Genomic DNA, 13,908 nt, shown 5'->3' on the forward strand with positions numbered 1-13,908 from the left:
TTCTAATTACTTATGGTTTAATTTTTTGTTAGCCATATTTTTCATTAGTTGCATTTCCTCTTTTGTGTATTTTTTTATTCACGCTTTTTGGCCATTTATCTGTTAGAGATTTAGTGGCTTTTTCATTGATTTGCATGAATTACTTATGGCCATTTGCTTTACTTTGGCCATTTGCCTTCTAGATTTGCTCTGACATTTTCTAAGTTTGTTATTTGCCTTTAAATTTTATTTTTTTATATTTTAATTATAAATTATTTCTATATCATCATATATAAATAGAATAACATATATAGTCTACACATTTACATAATTTAATATTTACTTTTGTTTTCTTTTAGTTTTCTGTGGCTATATTTTTCAAATTGTGGTAAAATCAAGTAATATGAAATTTACCATCTTAACCATTTCTTTGGTTATACATTTTTGAATTAAATATATTTGTGAGGGTCTAAGTTATTACATTTAAAATTTTATTTTCATAAATAGTATTGTACCAACTCCATTCATTCAATAGATAATTATTAATCATTTACTCTGATAAGCAATGATAAAAATTTAGATAGGAGATATTCTTACAGTGTGGTGGAAGAGACAAACAACTCCAGGATTATGTGATAAATGTGATAAATGCAGTGATAGAGGTATACATAGTCTACTATAGGTACTTTTTTTTCCTTAGTAGAGATGAGTTGCCCAGGCTAGTCTTGAACACCTGAACTCAAGTGATCCTCCTGCCTCAGCCTCCCAAAGTGCGGGGATTACAGGTGTGGGCCCTCATGCCCAGCCTACTATAGACACTCTCATTCATTCAATATATACTTCAGTAACTACTATATGTCAAGTACCGTACTGGGCCACAATCAACAGGGAACCAGTCATGGTCCCTGTTTTGGTTTTCAAAAAAGAGAAAGAGAAAGAAAACTTACACTCAAACAGAGGATACAGATACATTTATTGTGTGATTTGCTGATTTATTGTGTGTCATAGTAGAGAAAACATGGGCTGCCATGGGAAAACAGAGAAGATCCATCTAAATCCAATCAGGCTAGGAGTCACAGGGAGTCAGAAAGGCCTTACTAGCACAGGAACAGAAAACCAAATCCCGCCGGGCGCAGTGGCTCACGCCTGTAATCCCAGCACTTTGGGAGGCCGAGGCGGGTGGATCACCTGAGGTCAAGAGTTCGAGACCAGCCTGACCAACATGGAGAAACCTCGTCTCTACTAAAAATACAAAAAATTAGCTGGGCATGGTGGCGCATGCCTATAATCCCAGCTACTGGGGAGGCTGAGGCAGGAGAATTGCTTGAGCCTGGGAGGCGGAGGTTGTGGTGAGCCGAGATCGTGCCATTGCACTCCAGCCTGGGCAACAAGAGTGAAACTCCGCCTCAAAAAAAAAAAAAAAAAGAAAAAAAAAGAAAACTAAATCCCTCAGGTTCTTACTTATAAGTGGGAGCTAAATGATGAGAACACCTGGACACATAGAGGGGAACAACACATTGGGGCCTCTCAGAGAGTGGAGGGTCAGAAGAAGGAGAGGATCTTGAAAAATAACTAGTGAATACTAGGCTTAATACCTGCCTGATAAAATAATCCGCACAGCAGACACCCATAACACAAGTTTACCTATGTAACAAACTTGCACATGTGCCCCTGAACTTAAAAAAAAAAAAAAAAAAAGACGCCTGGGTGCGGTGGCTCACGCCTGTAATCCCAGCGCTTTGGGAGGCCGAGATGGGCGGATCATGAGGTTAGGAAATCGAAACCATCCTGGCTAACACGGTGAAACTCCGTCTCTACTAAAAATACATTAGCCGGGTGTGGTGGCGGGCTAAGTCCCAGCTACTCAGGAGGCTGAAGCAGGAGAATGGTGTGAACCCGGGAGGCGGAGCTTGCATTACAGAGTGTGGAGATTGCGCCACTGTACTCCAGCCTGGGCGAAAGAGCCAGACTCAGTCTCAAAAAAAAAAAAAAAAGAAAGACATGAGCTAGATGAAGGGAGAAACATACTCTGTATAGAGAGCACATATACCACATACCAAGGTACAGTGGTGCAAGTGAGCAGGCTGTGTACCACTTAGTCAATTGAGAGAAGTGAAGCTAAAAATGTGGCAGGAGCCAGAACAAATTGTCTTTTATGCTAAATCCTAGCATCACTTCCTGAATAATCTTTCCCTTTCACATAAAAATAATGTTTATTGAGCATTTACTACGTGTCAGTCTCTGTTCCAAGTGTCTTACATGTACTGGTTCATTTGTTTCTTTATTCCAGAGAAAACCATTTGGTTCAGCATATTAACTCGTTTAATTCTTACAATAATCCATGAAGTGCATATTATTATTATGCCTTTGCTTAGTTAAGAGGAAACTGAGGGCAAGTCACACAGCTATATTTAAACTCAGGCAGTCTGCCTCTAGAGGCTCAATCTTTTTTTTTTTTTTTTTTTTTTGAGACAGAGTTTTGCTCTTGTTGCCCAGTCTTGAGTGCAATGGCACGATCTCAGCTCACTGCAACCTCCACCTCCCAGGTTTAGGCAATTCTTCTGCCTCAGGCTCCCGAGTAACTGGGATTACAGGCATGCACCACCATGCACAGCTAATTTTGTATTTTTAGTGGAGACAGGGTTTCACCATATTGGTCAGGCTGGTCTCGAACTCCTGACCTCAGGTGATCCTCCCGCCTCGGTCTCCCAAAGTGCTGGGATTACAGGTGCAAGCCACTGTGTCTGGCCCCAATCTTTTTTTTTAAGAGATGAGGATAGTCTCACTATATTGTCCAGGCTGGTCTCAAACTCCTGGCCTCAAGCAGCCCTCCCCACTTAGCCTCCTGAGTAGCTGGGATTATAGGTGTGAGCCACCTCATCTGGTACAGAGACCAGACTATTAACCACTCTGCCTCTCATTCATATGTGATACTTCAAATATTTAAAACATTATTTTTTTTTTTTCTTTTGAGACAGAGTCTCATTCTGTCACCCAGGCTGGAGTGCAGTGGTGCAATCATGGCTCACTGCAGCCTCGACCTCCTGGGCTCAAAGCAATCCTCCCACCTTGGCCTTCTAAAGTGCTGGGACTACAGCATGCATGACCACACCCAGGTGGTTTTAAATTTTTTTTGTAGAGATCGGGCCTCACTATGTTCCCCAGGCTGTAAAACATTAAATTTTTTACAGGTTATTTGGAGGCTATTGATTCGGCACAATATTTATTTCTGTAGGTACATGTATTTCTTTCTGTATGTTTATATTTATTCCAGAATCATGCTGAAGGTTGTTTATGCCTTTGCTATCTTCTTTTTCAGGTTTTTCTTTCCTTTTTAAAAACAAATATTGCCTATTCTTCAAGTGAACTTTCATAACAATTTTCTTTTTTTTCTTTTTTTTTTTTTAATTTTGAGATCGAGTCTTGGTCTGTTGCCCAGGCTGGAGTGCAGTGGTGCAATCTCAGCTCACTACAACCTCCACCTCCCAGGTTCAAGAGATTCTCCTGCCTCAGCTTCCCAAGTAGCTGGGATTACAGGCACCTGCCACCTTGCCCAGATAACTGTATTTTTAGTAGAGACGGAGTTTCAACATGTTGGCTAAGCTGGTCTCGAACTCCTGACCTCAAGTGATCTGCCTGCATTGGCCTCCCAAAGTGATGGGATTATAGCCATGAACCACTGTGCCTGGCCTCTCATAATAATTTTCTTGAACTAAAATTTGGGATTAGACCAGGCATGGTGGCTCACACCTATAATCTCAAGCACTTTAGGAGGCCAAGGCAGAAGGGCTGTTTGAGCCCAGGAGTTCAAGACCAGCCTGGGGGATGTAGCCAGACCCCACCTCTACCAAAAAATCAAAAATCAGCTGGGCATGGTGACATGTGCCTGTTGTCCCAGCTACTCAGGAGGCTGAGGTGGGAGGATTGCTTAAGCCTGGGAAGTTGAGGCTGCAGTGAGCTCTGATGACACCACTGCACTCCAGCCTGGGCTACAAAGCGAGACTGTTGTTAAAAATGAATGAGTTAATTTAAAAAATAGAGATTGGAGAATTTTAGTTAAATAAATAAAATTAAAAAATAAAATTAGAGATTAGAGGACTTTAGTTAAGTGTATTAAATTGTAAAGTATTCCATTTTTCCATCCACAAAGTGCTATATTTTCTCATTGAAGTTTTTCAAGTCTCCCGATACAATTTTCTTGAAATAGGTAACATTTATTAAGCTTGTTCTTAGGTGTGTTAGAATTTTGTGGAGAAGTGTCATTTCTGATTGTGTTTTCTAATTCCTTACTATTAGTATGTAGGAATGCTGTATACTTGTATATGTTATTTTTCTTGATAGGTGAGATTATAAAATTACCACACAAAAACTGTAAAAATAGAAAAGGCATATACCTTATTCAATAATGTTCAAAACATTCAGAAAAGGTTTGGGTCAATATGAAAGGCTACACAGAAAATAATGTGATTGTAATTCAGTGTTTACATAGGTGTTAGTTACACATTTAAACTCTTGTCACCAATGCATTCTCATCTAATTTTTCCCATAATGAAAGAGAAGGAGACGCATTGGTGACTGCAATAGGGCCACCTCCCTCAAATTACGTTGCTCTCTATGACCCATCCTCAGTCTCCCAGTTCAAGCTAATCATTGACAGAGCTTTACAATCACAAGCTTTTACTGAAGCTTTGATAAGACAGTCCAGCAGTTGGTGGCAAATGAAGCCAGGCTGTGCGGCAGGATCTCCAGGGAATGAATGGATTTTCTTCAGCACTGATGAAATAACCATACGCTATAGGAATACAATGTCCAACGGGGGACTGCAAAGATCTGTCATCCTGTCAGCACTTACTCTGCTACGAGCTGTTACTGGATTCTCTGGAGATGGAAGAGCTGTATGGTCTAAAAATCCTAATTTTACTCCGGTAAATGAAAGTCAGCTGTTTCTCTATGACACTTTCCCTAAAAACTTTTTCTGGGGTGTTGGGACTGGAGCATTGCAAGTGGAAGGGAGTTGGAAGAAGGATGGAAAAGGACCTTCTATATGGGATCATTTCGTCCACACACACCTTAAAAATGTCAGCAGCACGAATGGTTCCAGTGACAGTTACATTTTTCTGGAAAAAGACTTATCAGCCCTGGATTTTATAGGAGTTTCTTTTTATCAATTTTCAATTTCCTGGCCAAGGCTTTTCCCCGATGGAATAGTAACAGTTGCCAACGCAAAAGGTCTCCAGTACTACAATACTCTTCTGGACTCTCTAGTGCTTAGAAACATCGAACCTATAGTTACTTTATACCACTGGGATTTGCCTTTGGCCCTACAGGAAAAATATGGGGGGTGGAAAAATGATACCATAATAGATATCTTCAATGACTATGCCACATACTGTTTCCAGACGTTTGGGGACCGTGTCAAATATTGGATTACAATTCACAACCCATATCTAGTGGCTTGGCATGGGTATGGGACAGGTATGCATGCCCCTGGAGAGAAGGGAAATTTAGCAGCTGTCTACACTGTGGGACACAACTTGATCAAGGTACTGTACAGCTCGCTTCTTATTATAGCTTCAGAAAACACTAACAATTTACCTTCTGCCTCAGTAATTCTCTTATTGAAATCAAGGCAACTGATTTCAGGCTATTCACAAGATCTATCCTCAAATTTTGTATTTAAGTTAGTGTATGTTTTATTTAGCTAAGCTATTTTTAATGTATTAATCCAATCAGTTTTTTTCAAAAGTCGCACTTTGAGGCTATTTTTAAATCTACCATCATACACTACAGTATGAAAATATGAGCTTACTTTCATTCTGTGGGAAAACAGTGCTTCATAAATTTAATTGTTGGAACCCTTTTCTGACAACGTGCAATTGTTTCAGAATTATGTTAAGGCACAACCATTTCAACTATGTATTTGTTGTTAAGGATAGCTAACTTAGCTAATAAGTAAATAAAGTAAGTAAATAAGTAAGTTAAATAAATGTTAGCTAACTCATGCATATTAAATACAGAAATTTAAATGTACTTCACATTTGATTTTATTTGTGTTACATAGCAAAAAAGAGAGGGTTAATTGTTATGGGAGCTAAACACATTTCTTCCCATAAGAACTGGGAAGAATGTGCTCTACTAAAGCAATTTTCAAGCAGTGTATTTCAAAAGCTAGAGATTATGTTGAGAAATGTTAACATTAGTAAAACAATAGTGAAAATGCAAGCAAAATCATAGGTAATATTTACTGAGTACTTATTATGCACCACAGACTACATTAAGTATTTTACATGCATCGTCACAGTTGATCCTCTTATCCTCTTAACAGCCTTATGAACTAGTCTTCTTATTCTTCCCATTTAAAAGATGAGGAAACTGAAGCTTAATGAGATTAAATAATTTTCCCAAGGTTAAGGAGTAAAATACAGCTGTTATGGACATGGATTTTTTAAATGACAACATAATTAACACTAACTGTCTTCATTAAGAATGTTTTGAAAAGAAGACTCAGGAATTTTCAAGAGTTTTAAAATTAAGAAAAATAAGTTATTCTGCACACCTGTTACATTTTAAAAATGAAAAAACTTTTATCAATTTTATAATGTGCTACAAAAAGTAATTTAATTATTAATAATCAAAAGCTAAGTATACAGAAATTTTAAAAAAGAGCAACATAAAATAATTCCATGTCTGAATTTGTACATACAAAAATATCTGCTATCACTTCTTTTCTTTTTGAACTTTTCTGGATTATTACACATGTGCATTGTACTATGGTTTCAGACACATCTGCCCTTGAAGTAAACAGATTGCATTATGATTTAAAGGTCATTTGTACATTTTTGACTAGAATTGTATATAGAACATATTAATGTGTGGGTATACTATGATTTGACAAAATAAGGCCTTAAAGGGGAGAAATTGTATAAGTATTTAAAAGTTCTCAAGATTATGCATGCAAAAGTTAGAAAAATATTCCTTTCATTTAGTCCTTTTAATTTTTTTTTGTTTTTTTGGTTTTTTTTGAGACAAAGTCTCATTCTGTCACCCAGGCTGGAGTACAATGGCGTGCTCTCGGCTCACTGCAACCTCCACCTCCCAGGTTCAAGCAGTTCTCCTGCCTCAGCCACCTGAGTAACTGGGACTACAGACACGTGCCACCTTGCCCAGTTAATTTTTGTGTTTTTAGTAGAGAGGGGTTTCACTATGTTGGCCAAGCTGGTCTCAAACTCCGGATCTCATGATCCACCCGCCTCGGCCTCCCAAAGTGCTGGGATTACAGGTGTGAACCTCAGCCAGTCCTTTTAATTATTAAAACAATTCATGCTCATGTACATTTAAAAATATCAGATTGGGCGGGGCGCAGTGCCTCATGCCTGTAATCCCAGCACTTTGGGAGGCCGAGGTGGGTGGATCACGAGGTCAGGAGTTCGCGAGACCAGCCTGGCCAACATAGTGAAACCCCCTCTCTACTAAAAACACAAAAATTAACTAGGCATGGTGGCACGTGCCTGTAGTCCTGGTTATTGGGGAGGCTGAGGCAGGAGAATCCCTTGAACCCAGGAGGCAGAGGTTGCAGTGAGCCGAGATCACGCCACTGCACTCCAGCCTGGGTGAGAGTGAGACTCTGTCTCAAAAAAATAAGTAAATAAAAAATAATATCAGATTGTACCAAAGGATCTAAAGTGAAAAAGTTAAATCCCTCTCCCTTTCTCCACCTGACAATCCCAGGCCAAGGACACTACTGTTAATCATTTCTTATACATTCTTTTTAAAGTTTTCTATGCAAATATATGCATGAATATGTTTATTTAACCTTTGTATAAAGAAAAATATTCTAAATTGTTGAAAAGTCATTACCTGGAAAAATGTCAACAATTAGAGTTTTCATGAAAATGTATTTTAAGGATTAAAGCCTTAAAATTGGCTGATAAGAATTAACAGGCAAAAAGCTTTAACAGATGTTGCTTCCAAATGTAGTTGATAAAATGACATATTTTCAGATGTTTTTCATTTTCCTCTAATTTGAGGTATTCTCTGCCTTTAACACAAAATTAGCACTTTCTGATCGTGAGATAAATTTTATTATTTTAAATGGAGGGATGTGTTTTTCAACTATTGTGTTTTCCAAATAATGTTTGTATTGCCTTAAAAGTTCTAAATCACTAGACTAAATAAATGGTGTGAGGGGTCCTTGAAATCAGTCAGAAAGTGAAATACACTGCATGGCCCAGTGACTTATAGCACTAAAGAAATCTTGCAATGATTTGGTAGCCTGAGGTGAACTTGTTTTTCCCACTTGTCCCCTCGCTATCTTGACTTTCACGTAGAAAACATTAATTTGATATTTTATGTTGCAATGAAGTATTTCTTCCTTATCCTGCCCCCTTGTGACCCAGAAGAAGCATTCTTTAGGAATGGTTTTTAGACCGAAAACATTTATTGAGCTACACAAGCCTAATATAAAACTGAATTCTGGGGGGTTATGGATCCCTTCATTCCCTGCTTCTCAGATAGAGAAAAGGTTTCATGGTGGCTATTGGGGTTCTTTTCATTCCAGAATGATCTGGAAAACTCCATCTTGGTTTGAAATGTTCCCGTTTGGAGGAAACCTGAATGGTCCAGAGGGTCCCGAGACTAACCTGCAATTTAGATTCCACTTTATTGCAGATCTAGGGAGTACCTTAATGCAAGTCTAAGACTCAGGTAAAAATTTTCCATAATCACATCTACTATTGGACGCCTCAACTCTAAGTTTTTGTTTTTGTTTTGTTTTGTTTGAGACGGAGTTGTCACTCTTGTTGCCCAGGCTGGAGTGCAGTGGCACAATCTTGGCTCACTGCAACCTCCGCCTCCCGGGTTCAAGCGATTCTCCTGCCTCAGCCTCCCAAGTAGCTGGGATTACAGGCATGTGCCACCACGCGCGGCTAATTTTTTGTACTTTTAGTAGAGACAGGGTTTCTCCATGTTGGTCAGGCTGGTCTGGAACTCCTGACCTCAGGTGATCCGCCCGTCTTGGCCTCCCGAAATGCTGGGATTACAGACGTGAGCCACTGCGCCCGGCCTCAATGCTAAGTTTTCAACAGTATTTGAAATAGAATGAGGATGTCTTTTTTGGTTTGGCCTTTTTTTTTTTTTTCTTTCTTTTTTTTTTTTTTTTGACAGCGTCTCACTCTGTCACCCAGGTTGGAGTGCAGTAATGCCATCTCAGCTCACTGCAACCTCTGCCTCCCAGGTTCAAGCAGTTCTCCCACCTCAGCCTCCTGAGTAGCTGGGATTACAGGCGAGTGCCACCACACCCACCTAATTTTTGTATTTTTAGTAGAGACGGGATTTCACCATGTTGGCCAGGCTGGTCTCGAACTCCTGACCTCAGGTGATCTGCCCACCTCAGCCTCCCAAAGTGCTGGGATTACAGGTGTGAGCACCACTGCACCTGGCCCTGGCTTGGCCATTTTTAAGCATGGTAATCATCACTTTAAATATCATCTCTAGGCTGGGCATGGTGGCTCATACCTGTAATCCCAGAGCCTATGAGTTCGAGACCAACCTGGGCAACATAGCAAGACCCCCATCTCTATTTAAAAAAAAAAATCTGTATATTCTAAGTGAAGTAACTCAGGAATGGAAAACCAAATACCATATGTTTTCTCATATAGTGGGAGCTAAGCTATGGGTATATTGAGCTTATGTATGCATTTGCATACCCATAGCTTAGCTCCCACTATATAAGCATGACATAATGGACTGTATATACAGAATGATATATACCTACATACAGAAGGATATAATCAACTTTGGAGACTCAGAACAGGGAAGCTGGGAGAGGAGTAAGGGATAAAAAACTACATATTAGATACAATGTATACTCCTCTGGTGACAAGTACACTAAAATCTCAGACTTCACCCTTACACAATTCATCCATGTAACCAAAAACCACTTGTACCCCAAAAACTATTGAAATTTTAAAAATATTTTTAAAAAGAGAAATATTATGAACATTTACATTTCAAAAACACATAAGTAAATAAATATTATCTATACTCTTTGCAACAATCTTGCCAGGTAACTATTATCCTCATCTTACAGTATGATATTTTGGACATGTGTCATATTGCTCCTCTATATAAAATCCATTAGTGGCTCCCCCAAGCTTTGGGGATAAAGTCTCAATTTTTCACCAAGACCTTTGAGACACAATTCCCAGCCTCCTTCCTGGCCACTCTCCCATCCTCTTGCACTTCATGTTCTATCATAACACACTACTACTGCCAGTGTCTCAATCTCTCCTTCCTATTTCTCTCCACCAGCTTCAACTATCTCACTCTGTCTAGCACAAATGCCCTCTTTACTTCGTGATGGTCACCACCTCCAAGTTATTCTTGCCCCTTTAAGATTTAAGTGCCCCTTCTGCGGGCTCCCCATAAGATGGGTTTGTTTCTAGCATAACACTCATACGACATGATACTTTTTCATCTCCCCAGCTAGACTGAGAGTTCTTTCAAAAAGGAGAGACAATTTTTAAATTTGCCTTTATGTTCTCAGCACCTAGCACAGAATATTTATACACATTAGTTGTAAATGTTGATTAAATGAGTGGTTTAGGATTTCTGTCTTAAATACTGTAATCAAAAACCAGTCTCAAGTTCAATCTTCATATTTCATTGCATTATTGCAAACTGTTGAAATATTACTTATATTAATCGAGTAGTATATTAGTCAGGACTTTTTTGGTGGTAAGTTACAGAAATCTCATTCAAATTGGCTTAAGCAAAAAGGGGCAATTTCCTGGCTCAGTAACCAGACCACAGGGATGAATGGGCTCAGTGACCAGGAAGGCCCTTTATCTCAGCCTCTCACGTCTATTTCTTCCTCGGGTTGTGTCATTTTCTCCTTTGTAGAGGGAAGATTTCTCTCTCCCAAGTTTAGTTTTTTAAATCCCAGAAACATATTTGGCCTATTCAGCAAAGCCCTGAGGGTTCACATTAGTAAAGGCAGTAATGTCTGTTTTCATTCTATTTTTAAATCAATAAACACATATAATAATTTAAATTTGTACATTTCCCTTTTAGAATGGAACATTTGAGAGTCTCTGAGTAAACATGCACAGAGGTTTGGGAAGGTGAGTTTGCTCATGAGACAATAACTCATTCTGTTTATAACTCTACTAAATATTGCCAAAGCTGGGCAGAGTTATTCCTGCCTGTAATCCCAGCACTTTGAGAAACCGAGGGAAGAAGATCCCTTGAGTCCAGGAGTTCAAGACCAACCTGGGCAACATAGTTTTGTAGAGACGAGACAAACCTTGTCTCTACAAAAAATAAGAAATCAGCTGAGAGGGGTGGCACATGCCTGTAGTCCCAGCTTCTTGGGAGGATGAGGTGGGAAGATCACTTAAGCCCGGGAGGTCGAGGCTGCAAACAGCTGTGATTGTGCCGCTGCACTCCAGCCTGGGTGACACAGCAAAACCCTGTCTCAGGAAAAAAATTAAATAAATAAATAAATAAATAAATAAATAAAACGAAAAATACTGCCAACTTCCATGATAGTTTTGACCATTTCTTGACTTTAAAACTCTTTGTCTTTTACTAGTCATATTGGATTAGGGGGGAAAATGTTATCTTTCATAGATAAATACTGTTTACACAGTACAAAGATTTCTCAAACCTGGTCACCATTGACATTTGGGGTCAGATAATTCTTTGTTGTGGTGGGTTGTCCTGTGCAATGGAGGAGGTTAGCAGCATCTAAACTCTACTCACTAGATGACAGTAGCTCCCCCATTTTCAGTGTTGTGACAATCAAAAATGTCTCCAGACCTTGCCAAATGTCCCCAGGCAGTCAAAATTCCTCCCGCTCACTCCACCCTTAAAACCACTGACTTATTCTATAGTAGACAACTGGTTAAAGACGTGAAGCACAAAGAATAAGGACATTGACATGTAACTAGTATGAGGGGCATAAAGATGATTATTTTACACGATTGCCTCAAGGAGATCTTCACCAGATGTATAAGTTGCATACAGAAGCTCAAAATTAATGTACGGCCTATTCTGTTTTTAGGGGAAAAAAAACAGTGCTTTTAAAATGTTGAAAGAGGAAATAATATTTAATCATCAACATGATTACATCTAGTTTGGCTTTTCACATATCAAGAATAAAGACTGTCCCTCCTGGCTTTGCCTTATTTGTGAAATACTTGAAAGAGCTGCTCCCAAACTATTTTTCTTATATTAACCATTAGTTATTCATGAACAAAACACTAATCTTACTTTTTAAAAAAACTTGTCCTTTTTTAAAAAGCAAAATTTGGCCAGGCGCGGTGGCTCATGCCTGTAATCCCAACACTTTGAGAGGCCAAGGTGGGCGGATCACGAGGTCAGGAGTTCGAGACCAGCCTGACCAACATAGTAAAACCTCATCCCTACTAAAAATACAAAAATTAGCCAGGCGTGGTGGTGGGTGCCTTTAATCCCAGCTACTGGGGAGGCTGAGGCGGGAGAATTGCTTGAACCCGGGAGGTGGAGGTTGCAGTGAGCCGAGATCACACCACTTCACTCTAGCCCGGGTAACAGAGCAAGAATCTGTCTCAGAAAAAAAAAAAAAAAAAAAAAGCAAAATTCAACGATTCAAACAAAATGTTACATAAGCAATATTTATTCATTTTTGATGCTATAACTTTGTGTTTCACAAAACTTGGCAGGGGGTGGCTTTTTTGATTCGTGTTCTGAGAAGGAGCGATTCTCATGCCTCAGCCTCCCAAGTAGCTGGGATTACAGGCATGTGCCACAGCTCACGGCTAATTTTTGTATTTTTAGTAGAGACAGGGTTTCACCATATTGGCCGGGCTGGTCTCGAACTCTGGGCCTCAGGTGATAGACCTGCCTCTGCCTCTCAAAGTGCTGGGATTACAGGCGTGAGTCACTGCGCCTGGCCAAAGTTTGGTTTTTTATGTGTCACTTTGTGTTCTATTTTTCTGGTTTTTTATTTATATACATATCTAGATATATCTAAGTGTCATTATGTACTCTTGTTTACTAAAATATTTTTCTTTTAGAAATCTACTTTGAGGCCAGGTGCAGTGGCTCATGCCTGTATTCCCAACACTTTGGGAAGTCAAGGCAGGAGGGCTTCTTGAGCTCAGGAGTTCGAGGCTGCAGTGAGCTGTGATCATGCCTCTGCACTCCAGCTTGGGTGATAGAGGGGGACTGCGTCTCTAAAAAAATAAAAAATAAATAAAATTTTAAAAATATTTAAGTCATAAAATGCTTTTCCTTATTACATAATTAAAATAATTTAAATAATGTGCATTATTAGATGGTTAAATGCCCAAATTTATGTGCATATATTATTAGCATTTAAAATATTTATTTATTCTATTAATATTTTAAATTTAAATAGGCCTTAAAATACAATAGTCAATAAATATATTTATATAAAATAAAATATATGTCAATGCTTTTTGTATTTTTTTATTACCACACACAAATGATGAAATAATTTTTAAAATTCCTCGTGGGTTCAAGAGATTGCTTAACACTGTGAAAGAGGCTTTCAGGATAAGATATGTTGGGAAACCCTACTCTAGGTCAAGGCCTCACCAGCTCTTTCTTGAGCTTAGGATACAACTGGATTGCTTTCCTATTTTTCCACTTCTTTGAGTAACTTTGTCTTAACATTTCTTGGCATAATTCCTTCACAGAAGCTCACACATGCTGGACACGTGTTAGGCATTCAATGCATAATTGATTATTTTCAAATTAAGGAAGATCTACCTTGTTCCAGAAAGGATTTAAACCTGCAACAACAACAACAAAAAAGTGGATTGCAGGCACATACACACACACACACACACACTCTCACAGGCATAAACATTAGTCTTTTCAGAACATGCAAATCAATTAGATATGTCTGTTTCTTTAAAATATTGT

General features: G+C 38.9%; 1 protein-coding gene across 1 annotated transcript in view; it reads left to right on the top strand.

Moving 5' to 3' along the window:
• The first annotated feature begins 4,606 nt into the window (after positions 1-4,606).
• Positions 4,607-13,908, top strand: part of KLB (klotho beta) — a 47,784-nt gene continuing 38,482 nt past the window's right edge. The window contains exon 1 of the mRNA XM_005554699.5: positions 4,607-5,522. Coding sequence (XP_005554756.3) covers positions 4,698-5,522 — 825 coding nt within the window. The 5' untranslated portion in view covers positions 4,607-4,697. The remainder of the gene's footprint in view (positions 5,523-13,908) is intronic.

This window comes from Macaca fascicularis, chromosome 5, assembly GCF_037993035.2.
Source record: "Macaca fascicularis isolate 582-1 chromosome 5, T2T-MFA8v1.1".
NCBI classification, from domain to species: Eukaryota; Metazoa; Chordata; class Mammalia; order Primates; family Cercopithecidae; genus Macaca; species Macaca fascicularis.